Genomic DNA, 19,843 nt, shown 5'->3' with positions numbered 1-19,843 from the left:
ACCACTCTTATTCAGCATCGTGCTGGAAGTTCTAACCAGGATAATAAAGCAGGAAAAGGAAATAAAAGACATACAGAGTGAAAAGGAAGGAATAAAACTACCCCTCTTTGCAGATTACATGATTATCTATATAGGAAATCAAAAGAAATGTACAAATAAATTGTAGAAGAGGTGGGGTCAACAAGATTGCAAGATAAAAGATAAGCGTACAAATATCAATTGTATATCTGTATATTAGCAATGAATACGTGGACAACAAAATTCAAAATACAATATAATTCACATTTACTTCAAAAAAGAAATACCACTTAGGTATAAATCTAACAAAACATGTACAGGATTTTGTGTGCCATAAACTACAAAACGCTGATGAATGAAATCAAAGAAAGTCTATATAAGTGGAGAGACAGACTCTATTCATGGATTGAAAGACTCAGAATTGATATAGTAAAGATGTCACTCTCCCTAAATGGATATACAGGTTTAATGCAATTCCTGTCAAAATCTCAGTGAGGTTTTCTTGTGGATACAGACAAATTTATTCTAAAATTTATATGGAAAGCTAAAGGAACTAGAATAGCTAAAACCATTTTGAAAAGAAGAATAAAGGCAGAGTAATCAGTCTACCCAATATCAAAACGTATTATATAGCCACAGTAATAAAGACTTATGGTATTGATGAAGAAATAGATATATAGGTCAATGGAACCCAGAAACAGACCCACAAATGTGTCTGGCTGATTTTCAACAAAAATGAGAAAGCAGTTCAATGCAGGGAAGATAGCCTTTTCAATAGAATGATGCTGGAGCAAGTGTGTAGCCAGAGGCAAGTAACTTAACCTCAGACTAAACATCACACCTATACAAAAAAAATTAACTCAAAATAGATCATCACAGACTTACATGTAAAAACATAAAGCAATCAAACTTTTAGAGAAAAAACAGAAAAGTCTTTGAGATCTAGGAATAGGCAGGGAGTTCTTAGACTTGATATTAAAAACATGATCCCTAAAAGGAGTAATTGATAGCTTCAACTTTATTAAAATGAAAAACTCCTGCTTCACAAAAGACCCTGGTAAGAGGATGAAAATAGAAACTACAGACTGGCAGAAAATATTTGCAAACTCCATATCTGAAAAAGTGCTGGTATCTAGAATATATAAAGAAGTCTTAAAACTCAACAGTAAAAATACCACACCATTCAATTGGAAAATGAGCTGAGGACATGAACAGACATTTCACTGAAGAGGATATGCACATGACATATAAGCGTGTGAAAAAAGGTTCACCATCATTAGCCATTAGGCAAATGCAGTTAAAACCGTGATGGTATATCATTACATGCCTATGAGGATGGCTAAAATAAAAAATAGTAACAACACTAAATGATGGCAAAGATGCAGAGAAACTGGATCACTCATACATTGCTGGTAGGTATGTAAAATTGTATGGTGTTCTAGAAAACAGTTTGGCAGTTTCTTAAAAAACTAAACAAGCAATTTCCGTATAACCCAGTAATTGCACATTTGGCCAGAGAAGTGAACACCTATGTTCACACAAAAACCTGTATGTGAATGTTTATGGATTTATTTCAAATAGCCAAAAACTGGAAATAACCCAGATGTCCTTCGTTGGTTAAACTGTGGTACATCCGTGCCGTAGAATACTACTCAGTAATAAAAAATTAATTATTGGTACAGGCAACAACCTCCATGAGAATTATGCTGAATGAAAAATGTCAATCCCAAAAGGTTACGTATTGTATGATTTCATTTATGTAACACTTTTGAAATGACAAAATTATACAAATGGAGAACATGTTAGTGGTTGGCAGGGGTTAAAAATGGCTTTTAGAGAAAGGTTGGAAGGGAACCAAGTGTGGCTATAAAAGGGCAACGTGAAGGATCCTTGTGATGATGAAATTGTTTTGTATTACTATTGATATCAATATCCTAGTTGTGACATTGTACTATAGTTTTGCAAGATGTTACTATTGGTGGGATCTGAATAAAGGGCATGTGGGATCTCTCTGTGTTCTTTCTTATAACCGAGTATGTATCTACAATTATCTCAAAATAAAAAAGTACTTTAAAAAAAGTCAGGCATAATCTTCCCTCCCAGCACTCACCATTTTTACTGTCTTACTGTGTAGGAATAGTGCCTACCATGGGTTCTAGTGTTAGACTCCCTGAGTTTGGTTCCCAGTTCTGCCATGTGTCAATTGAGTGTCCTTGGGCAAATTTCGTCACCTCTCTGTCCTGTTTTCTCGTCTGTAAAGTGGGGAGTAAAAATTTGAGTACTACTAACACTCTTCATGGGGTTATTGTAAAGGTTAAATAAATTGTAACATATATGTAAAAGAACAAATTCTGGTAGTTGTAAGTGGACAAATAAGTATATTGGTGGTGATAGTTGTTACTATATTACCTTTCATTTATTTGGTTTTTTTCTTTTAACAGAGTTGAGATGATGTGTCTATACATTTGCACATTCTGTTTTTCACTTAAGCCATAATCTTTCAACAATTAATAAGATTTTCAACAGTTAACAAGACTCTAAAATAAAGAACTGTGGCAGTTTTTTCAACATGTTTACAACCTAAACTTCAGACTTCCAAAAAAATTTAGGTTACTATCTAACCTTCAAAAAAATTTTAATTTCTTGTTTCCGTTTCCGGTTTGCAGCTAGAGCTACTAGATTAGTAGTTCTTTGCCTCTCCTGTTTAGCTTGCATGCAGTGGACTGGGAGCTCAAGCAGAACGGTGTCCCCGTGTATCGACCTGCTTGGGTCCATTCTTCCAGTCATTCTTGTGACATTTCTAACATGATTGAAGGGCAGTATATATTCTTGGGAATGTGCCCGTATACTTTCAGACTGTCAAGGCCCCAGTCAGTGTCTATTGAAACACTTCATCTAGAGTTAGGCTGTGCCCTCCAGAAGGAAGTCAGGTGACATGTTTAGCTTCTCCAGGCTTTTTCTTGGCCCAGGTTCTATTTATGATGGTAATTTTGAATTGCCTTCACTATGTCTAAAGTATAATTTAGGAAGGACTCTGTGATTAATGATATGTATTAGCAGCTTTGAGCCAGTAGCATGAATTGAGGTAGTTTCACACTGTGACGAGAATTCTTATGTAATATAATGAGTAAAATAGCAGCCTTCTTTGTGAATTCCAGCATCCAAGATTTAAGTCATAAACAAATTTAAAATGAATTGGAGTTTGCTCTTTGGCAAATATAAAGACTAAAGTCGGTCTAGACGAGGGTAGACGGTATAGATAAGGGGTGTCATTTGGAACTCATTTTTCAAAAATAAAACTGGTATTACATTTTAAGCTTTCCATAATGGAATGATTATATCTTATGTAAAAAGCCTACCTAAGATCCTTTGCAATCCATTTTATAATTCCAAACTCGGGCTGTCTTCTGGTCTGGGTTTGCTGTTGAAAAATATCTTTGCTTTGGTCAAAGAGCAAATGTTCCAGAGTATATAATTCCTCTGTCATTAGGCTTCTTGCTTGTTTTCTTTTCAAACAAATTGCTTGTTTTTGTTTTTGGATTGCAGCCATAACACAAAAACAACATCTTGGTTAGACCCTCGGTGCCTGAACAAGCAGCAGAAGCCTCTGGAAGAGTGTGAAGATGATGGTAAGGTGCTAGGAAGATGTTGGTTTAAGTGAATTGGGGGCTTGTTCACACATGCAAATTTTAAAGAGTTGTAGCCAGGTCAACCAGATTTTAACAGTGAGTTTTTAAAAGGTAATCCAGTTTCTAGTAAATGTATTGTGGTTTCCAAAAGCGGGAAGGAAATCAGTAGAATTGTTTTAAAAGAATGATTTGTTCGCATATAAAGGCAGATCATACTAATATCTCCATTAGAAACTGAACTTTAGCACAATCAGAAACTATTCAAATGAAGATCCAACTTTTGCCTTCCAGAACTTGGAGAAAACTTTAGAAAGTCTCTAGGAATGTAGAAACCGACGATGCCCTAGTCACTTCCCAATTGGATCCTAACCTTGTATTATGAGAGTCTTAGAGGAAAAAATTAGGAGCTTTTCTTGAACTGTACATGTTTCATAACTCTGTTACTTCCCCAGTCTTGGAATGGGGAAAGCAGATCTTGACTTGTTTGGGAGTCTCTGTGTATCTTAGACTACATCCTAAATATATAAGAAATGTATTCTTCCGAGAAAGACTGAGGTGTTACCCCTAGCCGTACTCTCCCCATTAATCTCAGAAAAGAATCAACTGGCTGTAAGAGTTACTATTAAAAGAAGTTTATTTCAAGGCTTTGGGATTTCTAATTACTTTTCTAAAATGAGAAAAGTATTAAGACAGAACAAATGTGTTCCTTCTCAGTACACTGAAGTCTATCCCAAGTTCTACCAAAATTACTTTTTGACGTGGATGAATTAAAAGGGAAATGGTTTGCTTTGCTACTCATTATTCATTTCTGGCATTTGAATTAGTAGTTTAATTATTGAATACATATTTTATTGTAAGCTAGTGAAACTTTATTAATTTATCCTATGGGGCAGAATTGTTGTATATATAAACTTGAGATTTGTTTGAAAATGTAAGCCCGTAAAGTATAATACTGTCAAAACTTTGTACTCCAAGACCCTTCTGTTATACATGGATTGCAGATCACATGAAATGAACATAAAATTGCATGTTCATATTTATCTGAGTGACTTCAAGTGGAAACGCAAATCCTTCTGACTAAAAAGGCGTGACTGAGATGCTCATTTTATTTTGGTTGCTTAGTCCTGTTCCTAAAGAAGGAATGGAACAGGCGTGGTCAGCTGCATTATTTTGCAGCTTATGGGGTAATGGACTGTCCTGATAATTCATATATTCTGTTTAATATATAATACATAAGTGGCCAATTTTCAAAGATCAGAACGTAAAATACATTTAACCATAAAACTTCACAGAACAAAATTCAATCTTTATTTGATACCTGATGATTTTGAAGATACTTTAGGCACTCTTATTACCATAAGATCTTCAATGTCAGTATCCATTATAGTTATACTGGGAATGTATGAAAATGCCTGTTAATGTAATTTTATGGATGATAGAAGACTCCAAGAGCTTTTACTAAGAAAAACTGTGAATGTAGTAAAAGTATTGAGTAGAATTACTGAATGGCTTTGTTACCTAATCTAGTAATTTTTTAATTCTTAGAATTCTTATTATTGGTGTTGTTTCCTTTGGCACAAGTATGTATTCATACCAAATGCAGTTAGTTTAATAATTATCCCTTCAACATTAGAATTCATATATTCTATTTTTAGTAGAAGTTATATGTATGTCTGTGTGCCTGTATACACAAACAGTATAAATAGATAACCAGACTATACCACTATGACAAGTATCAGTTCCTATACCTGTATTTTCAATTGCCAGTTAACACAAAGCTGCCTTGTGTTGTTTATATCATGACACAAAGAAGAATAACATTGTTGGTCACAGTGTTGTTCCTGTATTTCTTTCTACTCTCTGTAGGTCACATGCACATGGAATGTAACAGTATAGCATCGTACTTATTGTAAAAATTTTATATTTTATATTTCCTATCTCAAAAAAGTGAGAAGCTAGTTTTTGATTTTGATCTTCAGTGTATAACTCCTTTTGTCATTTCTGTGTATCTAGTTCAATTAGAAGCCTTCCACCTTGCCTTTGAGCTCCAGGCCAGAGTTGATCTGCCTGGTTGATCACACCAACTGTTGGTCTCAAAGAGACTTCAAACTCAATATGATTAAAACCCAACTAATGATCTCCGTCCCCCCAAATCTGGTCCTCTGTAAATGTTCCCTACCTCAGTTGAGGGTAAATCCATGCATTCGTAAGAATCTCCCTTGACCTGTTAATTTTCTTCACACCCATTTCTAACCCATGTCCAGCTGAGTTCACTTTGCCTCCCAGATATCTCTGGAATCCATTCACCATTTTCCTCACCACGTCTACCATCCTAGTCCAGGTCATGCTCGCCTCACACCCAGGCTCTTGCCCCTCTCCTTCTTACACTGTACTCAGAACAGTGTTTTAAAATGTAAATGTGATTGTGTTATCACTGACTACCACTTCAAGCTCTGTTCAGTGGCTCTCCCAGTCTGCTCAGTGAATGCCAGATCCTTATCTTGCCTCTCTGAGCCCTGTGTGGTTCAACCTCTCCAGCTTATCTCACTCTCGCTCCTCCCCATTCTCTGCCCTTCATCCCCACTAGTCCTCATCGGGTTCCTGCGCCATGACAGTTAGGTATGCAGTTCTCTCTCAGAATACTCTTGCATTGCACAGATAGTTCTTGAGTGCCTTCTCTATGTCAGGTGCGTTCTGGGGACTTCAGATGTGTCAATAAACACAGCAAACAAAGAGCTCTGCTCTTGGAGAACTTAAATTCTAGTCATTTTTCACTCTTAAGTCTTTTCGTTAAGTTTTGTATATCCTTCAGATTACAGCTCAGGGACTTTTCTGTGACCTTGCCCCCAGCTATGATTAGTTCATTCTGTTATGTGTCTTACTCTAGCGAACTGATCATGGTTTTAGTTTTATTTTCATTTATGTGAGCTTTGGACTTGTCTCCTCCTCCAAAAGGATAGAGATGTGTCTGATTGTGCTCATTTTGATATCTCTGTCACCTAACATAGTGACTGGCACATGGTAGGTCTCATTAAATAATTATTAAAGAAATGAGTGAAGGCCTCCAAAGATATTGTTTGATAATATCCAAATGGGCATTTTAAAATGTGAAACATTTTATGTAAAGCAGATTCCATTTTTAAGAAACAATGCCGGTGTCAAAACTCACTGTTGGCAGTTGGATAGTTTTTAAATGAAGAGTTTAAAATGTGGATAGGGCTATGTTGGTTACTAAAGTCAATACTTGATTCATTCATTCATGCATTCATTTGAGAAATATTTAGTACCTACCATGTACCAAAAACTACACTAGGCATCGGGCATATTGCGGTAGTGAAAACAGGCTTGATGTCTGTGTTTGTAGAGCTTACAGTGGAGAGGACAGCCACCCACTCTGTAGCTAGAGAGACTTGATGTATGAAATGATTTTTTGTGTGCTGTCCCACGTTCTCTTAGTAATGATAAAATGGCAGCAAAAGGAGATCAAGACTGGAAAGGATCTTGACTTGTTTTGCTCACTGAAATTATTGAGAACATTTTCATTCCAATATTTCTGAGCTGTTTGACTTAGAAATCTTATATAAAGTAAACTCTGGCCCCTGATACTCCTTTCAGGGCAGCCTTCAAGCCTTGCTTCCCTAATGTACATCATCATGACATAACTCATCTTTCTAACTCCTACTGAAAGACATTGAAGTGTAGCTCATTTTACAATCTGCATTCTCAATTTTGCGTTACCTTCCATTTTTCAGGCAGCAGGATTACTTATAAGTTAAGTAATGCTTTAATTGTGAGTATAATTGCTTCACCGATCAGAGGATTATTGAAGGGTTAAAAGGACTAATATTGAAAGGTCATTTGTTTGGTCGAAATAAGGTCTGTATTAAGTGTTCCCACTTAAGAACGTTGAAACCGCAAAGGTATTTGTCATCTTTTACAACCAATCAAACCCTCTTTTGACATGCAGGGAAATGAGCCATATAATTATGTTACCAATATCAGCTCTTAACCGTTTTGTGATTTACACTGAGGTCTTGAGTTTACTAGCCAAGCCAATGAGATAAGCCCCAATGCAGGTAAGGACAAAACAAAGTGATGTGTTTGCTGCTGTTTTTCTGAGGGGAGTTTCTTCCTTGGTGCTGGTGTCTGAATTTTTCTTTCTCTCTTTTCTGTCTCATTCCTGCTATTCCTTTGGAGAAGAAGGGGTCCACACCGAGGAGCTGGACGGTGAACTAGGTAAACCCTCCCAGCCGGCTGCTGCTGCATGACTTGCCTGAATGGTTTTGTCTCCGGTGAATTGCTTAATCTCTCAGTTTCTTTAGTTTGCACTTCTCCAATTATGATTTTCATTCCCGCTTATCTGTGAAAGGTCAATCTTACAACCCCTGTGTCTGACTGCAGGCATCACGCAGAGTTGTAATAAGTTGTGTCTACAAAAAAGTCTGAGTGAATTGAGACTAGAATGAGAGTTAGCAAATTGGTGCTAGGTTGTCTTAGAAATTGAGGATTAAGAAAAAATCAAGGAGATAGATACTTGCTGTGTTTCTTGGACTCGCATATAGCCTATCTTGGCCTCATTTCTTTATTTGTTTGGTGTGGAAGGTTATCTTCATGGGGAATACAAAAATGCAAAACAAGCGAAACGCACCAGACCAATTTAAAGATCTTTGTGGGACTAACAGCAGTACAGCAGTTTCAGTGATTAATTGAATAGTTAAGTCTTAGTATTGTGTTGCTATTAAGTCACAGGCCACATGTTGACTTGTAATTGTAGTGAATTGTTTGAAAACCAGATACAAGGTTTATATGTGCCATTTTCCTTAAAGGGTGTGTATCAATGTAAATCAGGTTTTGACTACTCTAGCTATTACAGTTTAGAGGTAATTTACACGAGCAGATAATGCCAAACTCTTTTATCTTTGCTGTTGGAATATATTGAATTATGTTCCCCACTAAGTTAAATGTTTTATGTTCAGCTTTTAACAGTATTAAAATTAGTATGCATTTCATCTGATGCATCTACGGAAAGATAGATGGGAAAACACAAATTTCGACTAAACTACACGTGAAAGCCTTGGCTGATTGAAAGTTGACCATAGTGTATTTTTAAAATAGAAGACTGTTTAACATCAATGTGGATGGAACTGTGCTGAGTTTATTGAATCAGCATAGAATATTTGAGCTTGCCTTAAGAACTGAAAATATAAATATTTATACAGATTATTGTTTTCATTCGATTTTGTTTTTGTTATATAGATAATCAGTCATGGTTGACTAGGATTATAATAGAATTTATCTCTGTTTTTCTTAATCTTTGGGGCATATCCTGTTGTAATTGATGAATATGCCAGCAGTGTTTGATAACTATTGATAGATCTATTTTTATGTTTTTATTTGTTTATTTTTTGTGAGGAAGATCAGCCCTGAGCTAACATCTGATGCCAATCCTCCTCTTTTTTGCTGAGGAAGACTGGCCCTGAGCTAACATCCATGCCCATCTTCCTCTACTTTATATGGGACACTACCACAGCATGGCTCGACAAGCAGTGCATCGGTGTGTGCCTGGGATCCAAACTGGCGAACCCCGGGCTGCCACAGCGGAGCACGTGCACTTAACCGCTTACGCCACGGGGCTGGCCCCAGATCTATTTTTAAAGGTGTTTAATAAGTTGCCCTTGTGGTGATTGTGGTAGGAATGACTTCAGATTCAACCTGTGTAATAGAACAATTTGGAACTAATTTTATCAAAAAAAATTTATCAAGCTGGTGATATTAGATGAAGTAATTGAAAAAGACAGAATTAGGTTTTCCAGACACAAAATGAGTGCCTTAATCATTTGTTGAACCAATTTAAACCACTCTTGCTACCTCACTAAATATAAGTGAGTGACCACTGCCATCTGTGGGCGGTTGGTGGAGATAATACAGCTGTGCTTAGGGCACAACCTTATCTGCTTCTACGGAAGTTTGAATGTTGAAATTTTTAAGAGAAAAGTTTCTGTATTGTTTTTTTCCATGTAACTATAACATTGTGGGAACTTTGCTATACTGTTAAAGACTCAAAAAAATAAGTTTTAATGGCTGCATAGTATCCCTTCTCATGGTCATAGCCATAATTCTGGGAGATGGTTTGATGAAGTGGTCGAGCTGTCTCTGGGGTCAGATCAGGCTGCCTGGCTCATATCTTGGCTCCCCCACTTCCCGGCCGTGTGACCCTGGGCAAGTCGTTCACCTGCTCTTGGCTTCCCTTTCCTTATCTATAAAGAGAGGCTGAAAGAGGAGCTCCCATGGTACTTGTGAGGAGACTTAATGAAACTATGTCTTAATATTTGTCCCTGTGGTCAGCACATATTGTTGTTTTTACCAGTTGTGTTATTTATTAACTGATTTCCTCGTGTTAGATTTTTCAGTAGATTCCTTATGGTACTTTTTGCCTTTAATATTGGACAAGGAAGGAATATGTGTACTAAAGAATGTAGGGAGAGTAGAGATAGGACTCTTGATATTTACTTGCACATGTCTACTGTGTTAAAGAGTGGTATACACACACATTCACACACACGACCCCACACAAGCATACTCACACACACTGTTTTCTGTTGTATTCACTCCAGATTCTATTGACAAGCTGACTGCCCATTTTCTTAATAAGAGGGTCTTAATTTCAAACAATAGCAACTGTCAGGTTTTCGGTGAACAATACGGTTCCAAATGTAACAAGGAAACCCTCTCTATAATCTGCCTTTGGGAGGCGGGGGCGGTCGGCTTGGGTGTTGGACACAGATCATTTGATTATAGAGTTGTCATTTTTGAACTCTGTTGTTTGAGCTGGGTCACTAGCTCCATTATGCCCTTTTGGTTTGCAGAATGTATTACATCCTCTGCAGACATCTCCTCAGAATCGAAAAGCACTTGCAGAACCTTCTTTTGGAATTACAAGGTATTCATGTGCTGAACCCAATTAGGAGGGGTGGAGGCAAGGAAATGAGGTCTCCTCCCAACCCATACTAAGTCACAGTTGTGAAATTTATCTCTGATTGTGAACATGACTTTCAGTCTGTGTGCTGACAAATCTCTTTTGCTTAAAGAACTTAGAACGTTTGACTGTTCCATATTTGCTTCAGTGGGGATGATGAGTACAGCATGAGATTTTCAGAGGGAGGAATAGCAAGAAAGCAGGCCATATAAATCTGTCCTGTTCCTTTTGTGCTTTCCTAGAACAGTTGCCATTTATTGAGCCTATGTGCCAGGTGCTGTGCAAAATGTTTCACAAGTATCCTCATTTAATCTTCAGTTGACCTTGGAGGTAAATCCAGGAGAAAGATGTGGTTCTGAGGTGTTAAAGTAACTAGGCCAATGCGAGACTTACAAAATAGTAGAGCTAAGGTTCAATCCCAGATCTGGGCAACCCCAAAAGGGTCTTAGCTGCCTGAAATGCCTGTGACAGGTTGTACAGTCTGGTCTGTTGTCTGTTAAACCTAGGGAGGTTTCTCTTCAGGCATCTTTGTAGTTTTTAGTAAAAAAAATTGTAATGTTATCATTTTCTGGGCTTCAATATTTTCTGCCATTTTCAGTTTTTTAGAACCAAATAGCAAATTCGAGGACAAATATCTTCCTTTTTTAAATAGATGACCCATTTCTATTTTAAGCATTAGGAGACTAATTCCTATTATTAAGTTAATTACCGCATTGGAAGTGAGAGATCTATCTTTTCCATTTTAAATGAGTTTTAGCTTGAAAAACTGGAAAATTTCTGGAGTTTACCAATCTGTTCCAGAAGATGTGTTTCAATTTACAAAAGTCCAGAAATACCAGTCGACCGGCCTCATTTCTCATCTCTAGAATATAAGTTGTTGACAAAGTGACAGGACAAAGTCAGAGGTGGCTTCTTTTCTTGTACCCTCCTTGGACCTCCATCAGAGCACTTACTGTGCAGTGTTTGAATTGTCTGCTCAGATGGCGCACTTGTAATTATCTTTGTGTCTCTGGTGCCTAGCACACCCTCAGGCAGACAGTAGGCACTCAATAAATGTTTGACAAATTAATAATGGAATGAATTGAATTCTTAATATTTTCCTAATTTTATCTAAAAATAATCAGGCCAAATATTTAAGGTTGCAGATTTGGAAAAGAGGTTTGATTCATTAGATGTAACGTGGTCCCTTCACACTCACCCACTCTTTTGCCCCATGCCAGAACGAACATATGACTGTGCACCAATTTGCATTTTCTTAATCTTCCATTTCCCAACTCTTTGGAAATATTTTCCTGGTTCATTTTCATTTAAGTGGTAATTTCCAGCTTTGTAAAGGAAAACCATTTCCCAGGCATTTGATTTGCATCAGTCCTCAACGCTCTGAGTATAAAAATGCCAAGTTGTATCAGCATCTGCAGATTGGGCCTGTCTTGCATTTTAGTAGCTTATGTCTCCTGGAATTCAAAGACTTCTTTAAAACCTGCTAAGTGTTTAAAAAAAAATTTAGAAGAAAAGGGGGAAAACCTGTCTCTTTGTTTGCAAACAAATAACATGTGGAGCAAAAACCATGAAATTAATGTCTCTTGATGTGCAGCCAAATCTGAGCAAAACATAAACTTTGAGTAATTAGCCTGTATGTGTTTGGGTGCACACGCGTGGCTTCATTTCAGTGTGGGATTGTTTGTGGCATATGTAAGCCCTATGCCCCAATGAAACGTCACTATTGAAAATAGTGACCACATGCTTCCTTGAATTAAAAAAAATCTAGTATTTAAAAATAAGTGATATTTCAAGTGTTTGTAATATTCCATTCAAGTTGGTCTTAATAGCTACTTCTAGGAATAACGATTCTCTTTGGAGTACTGTATTATGCAAGCTTGCCTTAACTACGTACATACCAGAGTGGCTTTGAAATTGAGTAATTGCTGCTCTACCTGAAAGAATTGTTTAATGACATGAAACACAACCTAGTTGCTTCTTTCACTAAGTCAAATTATCTGGTGCAATGGGCTTTTTCACAATAGAATCTTGTTATAACAGAACTCACTGTTACCTAGTTAATAAAGTTCCAACCTTTGATAAGAAACCTTACAAAGTAAGGTCCAGTACAGCATGGTTGAGTTTTCAGAAAGGCACGTAAATCCCCCAATGCCATTTTTCCACCATATTTGAAGGAATAAAATCTTCCTCTTGAGATAGTGAGTTCTCGGAGAACAGGACCTGTGTTTCTGTTACTGAACCAGGTTCGTTTTGCCCGCTGCCCCCGGAAAGCCAATCCCTGAGATGACCAGATTGCAGAGAGAGAGGGTTTAATCACAAGGCAGCCACGTGAGGAAACGGGAGAATGAGTCTCAAATCCGCTTCCCCGAAAACAGGGACTCAGGGATATTCATCTGGAAGGGGGCAAGGTGGTCTGAAATGTGGAGATACGTGATTGGAGGTGAGGAGAGGTGACATAATTGATGATCTGTGCAAGCCTAGTCAGACTTCATGCCTCTTCGTAGGACACATGTTCACAAAATGGCGGCATTGGCATGACCCGAGGGTGGAGTTTTTAGTCTCTTGACGTCAAAAGATCACTTATCAGACATCTGCTGGGGCCCACTTGATGAGTGGGTGGTCTCAACTGGCCTGAAGTGGACAAGGGGTTCTAATTCTTGAAAACCAGCTCAAACATCCATTACCATGATGACCAGGCGTCAAGATGTTATCTGTAGGAATCTAGTGGGAGTCAGATAGCATATTGCCTAAACAGCACAGTTAACAATGGGCGGGTGAACAGCTAAAAGCTATAGCCAGTAATTGCAAAAAGGAAAAAAACTTTAGTCTTTAGTCCTTAGCTACTTAATCATCAATGGCCAACTTTTTGCCGGTTTCATTTCTGCTTTCATAGGCAGAGTGCTGGTCAAGGTGGGTCTGTCTAAATACAGTAATTGAATGATAGATATGTGCATTTGAAAAACTGAGCTCCATGTGGGCATTTTTATTTACTTGGTAGCATTTTAATTAGGAACAAAGAAAAAATAAAATGCAAATTTTATTTTATTCCAGGTAGAACAAAAACAGCACTATTGTATTAAAAATGAAAAGAAACATTAATTTTCATCCATGTTTGCTTGTGTGATAAGGTAGTCTGGAAAGAAAATGAGAAAACTGTAAATATTTAAGATAGGAACTAGGTATTCAAAGCAAATTTTGACTATATTTCCACTAAAATTTAATTTAATAGTTGATTTAGAAGGAAGGCACCTAGGACAGCATTTTATTAAGTTTTATTTGTGCAAAATATCAGCAAAGAATTGCTCTTCATGCAGAAAAATACATTAATAAAATAAAAATAATGCTCACTTTTTTTTGTTAGAATACGTAGTTTTAATTGGATTTAAGGCGTTTTTATGAGTCTTTCTGTTTTCGCCCAACTCAATTGTTGAAAATCCCTAGGCTCTTGGAGAATACACTCTTCTTGCTCTAAATGTTCTTTTATTTTTCAGAACTGCCTGCTGGTTGGGAAAAGATTGAAGACCCTGTCTATGGTATCTACTATGTAGAGTAAGTGCCTGTTAATCCACACTTCAGTTTGCACCTTTCTGTGATTATGCACATTCATTCTGAATAGAGTTTTCCATCAGCATAAGGTACAAACTAAATAATAATAATAATATAATATTAATTTTATAAAGAAATATATATGTATGAATGAGAAAGTATTCATTGAATCTGAAGATGGTAAATTATACAATTCATGAGGGCGAGATCCTTGTCTTTTGTTTACCACTGTATTACCAAGGCCCAAAATAGTCCCGGCATATGGCAGGTACTAGTAAGCACTAGTTGAATGAATGAATGAATGAATGAATGAATGGGAAAAACAAAGGTTCCATAGACCGGATGAGTAGGGGTTGTTTATCTTTAGGAGGAGGACCTGTTTTACCTACTTTTTGCCCTGCCTAGGTCTGAACTTCTTAGTAATTACTTATTTATTCATTCAGACTTTCTAAAAGGGTCAGACAAATCTTAATAATGTATGAAATGTTGCCAAGATTAGGAAGGAAATTGAGAACTAGCCTAAGTTGCAAGACGTTGTGTGCCTCTTTGCCTCTCCCTTGCTTGAGGACCATGCACATGGCTCCTGTTTTCCATTGTTAAGAGTCTCAAACCCTTATCATGACCTCTTTACTATGTACCTTAGTCTGGCATTGGGCATACACTTTGTCCCTTCATCAGAACCATCTATTGGCAGGATGATACTAAAAAAAATAAAAGAAACTCAAGAGATTAAACACTGAAAAAGTATGCTCTATATCATTTCCTCTGAGAGAGATGAGAAATAACTAATAAAAGATCCTTTGAAAGAAACAAATACCATATGAATGTTCTATCATCATAATCCTACCTGCCACAGGGAAGATAACTGGCAAGCTTTCTATCACTCACACTGCTGGCACTGAAAGTCACTTGTACAATATCCTGGTGATAAGAACATCTGATGCAAACATGCCAGGCTGTAAAATGCTCAGCATCTTATTATAAAAAATTATGAGTCCAATATAGGAAGTGTCCTTGGCCAGTACTCACATTACCACCTCTTTACTTAACAAGAAGGATTGGTGATTTGGGGCTTCAGAAAGGCAAGCTCTGTCGCTTCTCTGACGCTCATTAAATAAAATTCCCTTGTGTGCTCTGCAGATCATCTTTCTCACAGATGTACGGTGGGGTTTCTGCCTATTTGGGGCTCATTTTAAGTGCTCAAATAACTTGTGCCTTAAGAGAGAAAAGGACTTGTGACAACAGCTTTGATGAGGAAGAGGCTTGGTTTGAGGAACGAGTTCCTATCTTACCTATACTGTTCTCCTTCCTGTGTCTTTTCAGATCCACATGCCTGGTATGTTAGACTATTCTTAGCATGAAATTGCCTACAAGAATTAGGAAATAAACAAACAAGTAGTCCTATAATAGGAATTAGGGGTAATCAGTCAATCCACCCTCTTTGACAAGCCTGCTTTTAAAAAGTAAAGTCTGGCTTTAAAAAATATTTTAAGTTCTAAATAATCACATAATAGGTATGTTTCCAAACTTGTAATGAAGTATGATTTTGATGAAGAAAAAAATATATATATGTGTATGCTTGTTTCTGTATGTTTGTATAACGTGTGTGTATGTACATATACATACAGGCCATGGCAAAAAAAATATGTATTTATATGTGCGTATGTATGCATGTGTGTGTGTATTTGTGTGTGTGTGTGTGTGTGTGTGTGAGAGAGAGAGAGTCTATTTTTGTTTTGCCATGGCCTTTTTAGTTTTGGAGCCATCTGAAGTATCTGGGTCTTTGTCACTTTGAACGCATCACATTGGCTTAAGTTAACTGCATTTGGAGTCTTTTTGCCTAAGGCATATACTTTTAATCCTGCCTCCATGTCTATTGATCAAAATAGTTGACAGATGTTGCTGGAGTCCTTGTTTTAACTTTATCATTTGGGTGAATGCTTATGCTTCTGCCAGCTCTGTTGTAGAAAGTTACACAGCAGTTCTGGCATTAAATGTTACAGACAACATCACATCTCTGCTTTAATCTCATTTTTTAATAATTCTGTAATCTACTTCTTAATGAATTAAAGTCCCCTATCAGTTGATTCCTTGGGCGTTTGGGAGAGTCAGTGATTAAAATCCTGGGATTTGAAAGCAGACAGACCTGAGCTTGCATGCCTCTTTACTGTTTACTAGCTGTGTTATGTTAGGTGAGTTGTTACTTAACTGCTGAGAAATTTACTTTCCTCACCCATAAAATATGAATATAGGCCCTACCTCCTGGCATTTATTGAAGATTTTAGAATAAAACGTATGTAGAACTGGTAGCACAATGCTTGGTACATATAAAAAGTCAGGAGTGGAAACCATTCCTTTTTTTTTTTTTGTGAGGAAGATCAGCCCTGAGCTAACATCCATGCTAATCCTCCTCTTTTTGCTGAGGAAGACCGGCTCTGAGCTAACATCTATTGCCAGTCCTCTTCCTTTTTTTTCCCCCCAAAGCCCCAGTAGATAGTTGTATGTCATAGTTGCACATCCTTCTAGTTGCTGTATGTGGGACGCAGCCTCAGCATGGCCGGAGAAGCGGTGCGTCGGTGCGCGCCCGGGATCCGAACCCGGGCCGCCAGTAGCGGAGCTCGCGCACTTAACTGCTAAGCCACGGGGCCGGCCCACCATTCATTTTTATTTCTTCTTCCCAGCTGCACATTTTGACACAGGATGGTCAGCATCTCAGACCAACTGCTTTGCTCCGTTCTAATCATGACTTGGCCTGATTGGTGTTTGCTTGTGGGATGAAATGTTTCCTAACTGAATACTGTCTGCCTTCTGCTCCAGCCACATCAACAGGAAGACACAATATGAGAACCCGGTTTTAGAAGCCAAACGGAAGAAGCAGCTTGAGCAGCAGCAGCAGCAACAGCAACCAGAAGGTGGGCTTTCTCTTGATCTGTGGGCCGAGGAGTGTGGGACAAAGCCTGGGCGCTGACACCCCCGTGTGGTCAGAACAGGCCTTGATGATGATCACATCCTTCTGCTGTGCTGGGACCTTGATGTCCTGAGGGGAGGCATACAGAGCTTCTGCTCGAGTTCCCTGCCCCGGAACCCAGGCAGCTAAAGTGGGGGACCCAATTCAAAGAGACCCCAATCTCCACTTTAATTTAGAAAGGGGCTGTTGTTAGATTGGAGAACTTTCTGGTGGTAAAAGAATTATCTTGCCCCAGCAGCATGTGCATAGCAACTGGTGTCCGGATCCAAACCACGTTTAGCACTTTAAGAGGAGTTACTGGGTATGAAACCAACTTTTAATTTTAAGAACATTACATGTAAGAATTAGAAAAAGCTGGTAATTTTGAATGCTTTTTAAAAATTACAAGTTTAATTCATGCTTTTTGTAAAAATATGAACAATTCAGGAGTGTTAAATTCTCCCCTGCTCTCTCCCATCCCATTCTCAGTAGATAAACACTGTGCAGAAATTTTCCAGGAATGTGCAAATATGCATATTTTAATAAAAATCAGATAATAATTTATAGATATTAGTTTTGTGACCTGTTTTTCTCACTTAAATATATTTCTTGCATATATTTCAAAGCTGGTTAATATAGATTTACCTTATGATTTTTAATGGCTACTTAATATTCCATTTTATGAATCTCTCCACTTCATTTAGCCATCTGTTTATTGATAGATGCTTAAGTTTTTTCTAGTTTTTCATTGCAATCCTTTAAATAATAGATGCAGTATCCCCTTAATACAATATGAATATCAAATATATGAATATCAAATGTAACACTTCTCTTATTATAATATTGAATGTAATAAATACAGACCATAGAAGGGAAGCTGGCAAACTTTTTCTTTTTTTGTTTGAAAGATTCGCCCTGAGCCGACATCTATTGCCAATCTTCCTGTCCTTTCTCCTGCTTTACCCCAAAGCCCCAGTGCATGGCTGCATATATGACAGTTGTAGGTTCTTCTAGTTCTTCTATGTGGGCTGCTGCCACGGCATGGCTACTGACAGACAGGTGGTGTGGTTCTGCACCCAGGAACTGAACCCAGGCTGCCAAAGCAGAACATGCTGAGCTTTAGCCACTAAGCCATCAGAGCTGGGTCAAACTTTTTCTATAAATGGCCAGAGAGTAAATATTGTAGGACTTGCTGTTCATATGGTCCCTGTAACAACTACTCATCTTTCTCCTTGTCGTATGAAAACAGCTATAGACAATGTGTAACCAAATGGGCGTAGCTGTGTTCCAATAAAACCTTATGTATGGACACTGAAATTTGAACTTCATGTAGTTTTCGTGTGTCATGAAATATTCTTCTTTTTATTTTTTTTCAACCACTTAAAAATGTAAAAGCCGTTCGTTTTTTTTCTTTCTTTTTTTATTTTTTAGTGAGGAAGATTAGCCCTGAGCTAACATCTGTTGCTGATCCTCCTCTTTTTGCTGAGGAAGATTGGCCCTGGGCTAACATCTGTGCCCATCTTCCTCTACTTTATATGTGGGATGCCTGCCACAGCATGGCTTGATAAGCGGTGTGTAGGTCTGCCCCTGGGATCCAAACCCATGAAACCCCGGGCCGCCGAAGCGCAGCATGCAAACTTAACCACTATGCCACCAGGCCGGCCCCTATAAAAGCCATTCTTAGTTCACAACTTGTATAAAAACAGGCATTGGGGCCATTTTGGCCAGTTGGCCATAGTTTGCCAACCACTGCCATAGACTATATTTGAGAGAGAGCATGTATGTATATGTGTATGTGTGGTTGTATGTGTGTGTATTTGCCTATTGAAAAGTTCTCCTTTCTACTTTAATCTCTTTTCTATTTTAAAGAAAATGTTTCTTTCAATATTTTTCCTGAGCTCGTCAAACTTGGTAGTATTAGAAAGTGTAGTTTGGGGAGTGGGAGTGTACAATTGAATGTGTTAGCTGAGCTGGAAAGGGACTCTAGGGTAAATCTCAGGGGTTCCTCACTGTGAGTTATTTCTGAGCCTCAAAGTGAATAAGACTATGGTTAGGACCCAGGAGTGTTGGTAATGGGTCCCATTTGGATTTCAGAGATGATGAGAAATAGCACCTTAGCAAACTGCAGAAAGCCACCTTCACTACCTCAGACAAACAGGCTTCAGCAGCCCAGCCCATGTCCCAATTGCATTAGAGAAGTGTCTCCCTTATTGGGCCAGCTTTAGTTGACTCTATGTCTTTCCTGATGTTTTTTACTTGGTCTCACTTTGAACTCTCCAGCCAGAGAGACCTGGAGATTTATTGGTTGTATGACAATATTTCTTTCCCCAGAGGTCTTAGAAGAGAGAGACAGAGAGATATATCTTGATATTCTTAACATAGAGTGGGATCAGATACCAATTTCTTTTTTATTTAAGTTCTCTGCCCCTGGTTTTATTGGTTTGGGTAGTTTTATAATTAAGAAGGTGAATCCTAGTAAGTCGACCAGCCCTTTGAAGGAAAAACAGTAAACTGTTTCTTCTCTTTCTTACAGAATGGACAGAAGACCATTCATCGCTTGTGCCTCCTATAATTCCAAACCACCCCTCAAGCAATCCAGAGCCAGCCAGAGACGCTCCACTTCAGGGTAAAGTGTTTTTATAATTGCGTCATAGTTTTAGCTCAAAATCTAATTTTTTTTTTTTTTTTTTAAAGATTTTATTTATTTATTTTTCCCCCAAAGCCCCA

At 37.9% G+C, this 19,843-nt stretch overlaps 1 protein-coding gene across 20 annotated transcripts in view; it reads left to right on the top strand.

Moving 5' to 3' along the window:
* The window catches only part of MAGI1 (membrane associated guanylate kinase, WW and PDZ domain containing 1), a 623,132-nt gene that overhangs the window by 523,537 nt on the left and 79,752 nt on the right, over positions 1 to 19,843 (top strand). For 12 of the 20 annotated variants that reach the window (XM_087431290.1, XM_014793575.2, XM_014793588.2 and 9 more), the window contains 5 exons: positions 3,565 to 3,647; positions 7,845 to 7,883; positions 14,115 to 14,172; positions 16,987 to 17,081; positions 19,650 to 19,742. In XM_087431290.1, the coding sequence (XP_087287416.1) occupies positions 3,565 to 3,647; positions 7,845 to 7,883; positions 14,115 to 14,172; positions 16,987 to 17,081; positions 19,650 to 19,742 (368 nt within the window). The remainder of the gene's footprint in view (positions 1 to 3,564; positions 3,648 to 7,844; positions 7,884 to 14,114; positions 14,173 to 16,986; positions 17,082 to 19,649; positions 19,743 to 19,843) is intronic. The other 8 variants (XM_004419897.3, XM_014793603.2, XM_087431289.1 and 5 more) reach the window with 2 other exon arrangements.

The sequence above is a fragment of the Ceratotherium simum genome, chromosome 5 (genome assembly GCF_057802395.1).
Source record: "Ceratotherium simum simum isolate JZ-2026a chromosome 5, ASM5780239v1, whole genome shotgun sequence".
Taxonomy (NCBI): Eukaryota; Metazoa; Chordata; class Mammalia; order Perissodactyla; family Rhinocerotidae; genus Ceratotherium; species Ceratotherium simum.
The sequence above is the reverse complement of the archived record's forward strand: the minus strand, read 5'-3'. Positions and strand labels throughout refer to the sequence as shown.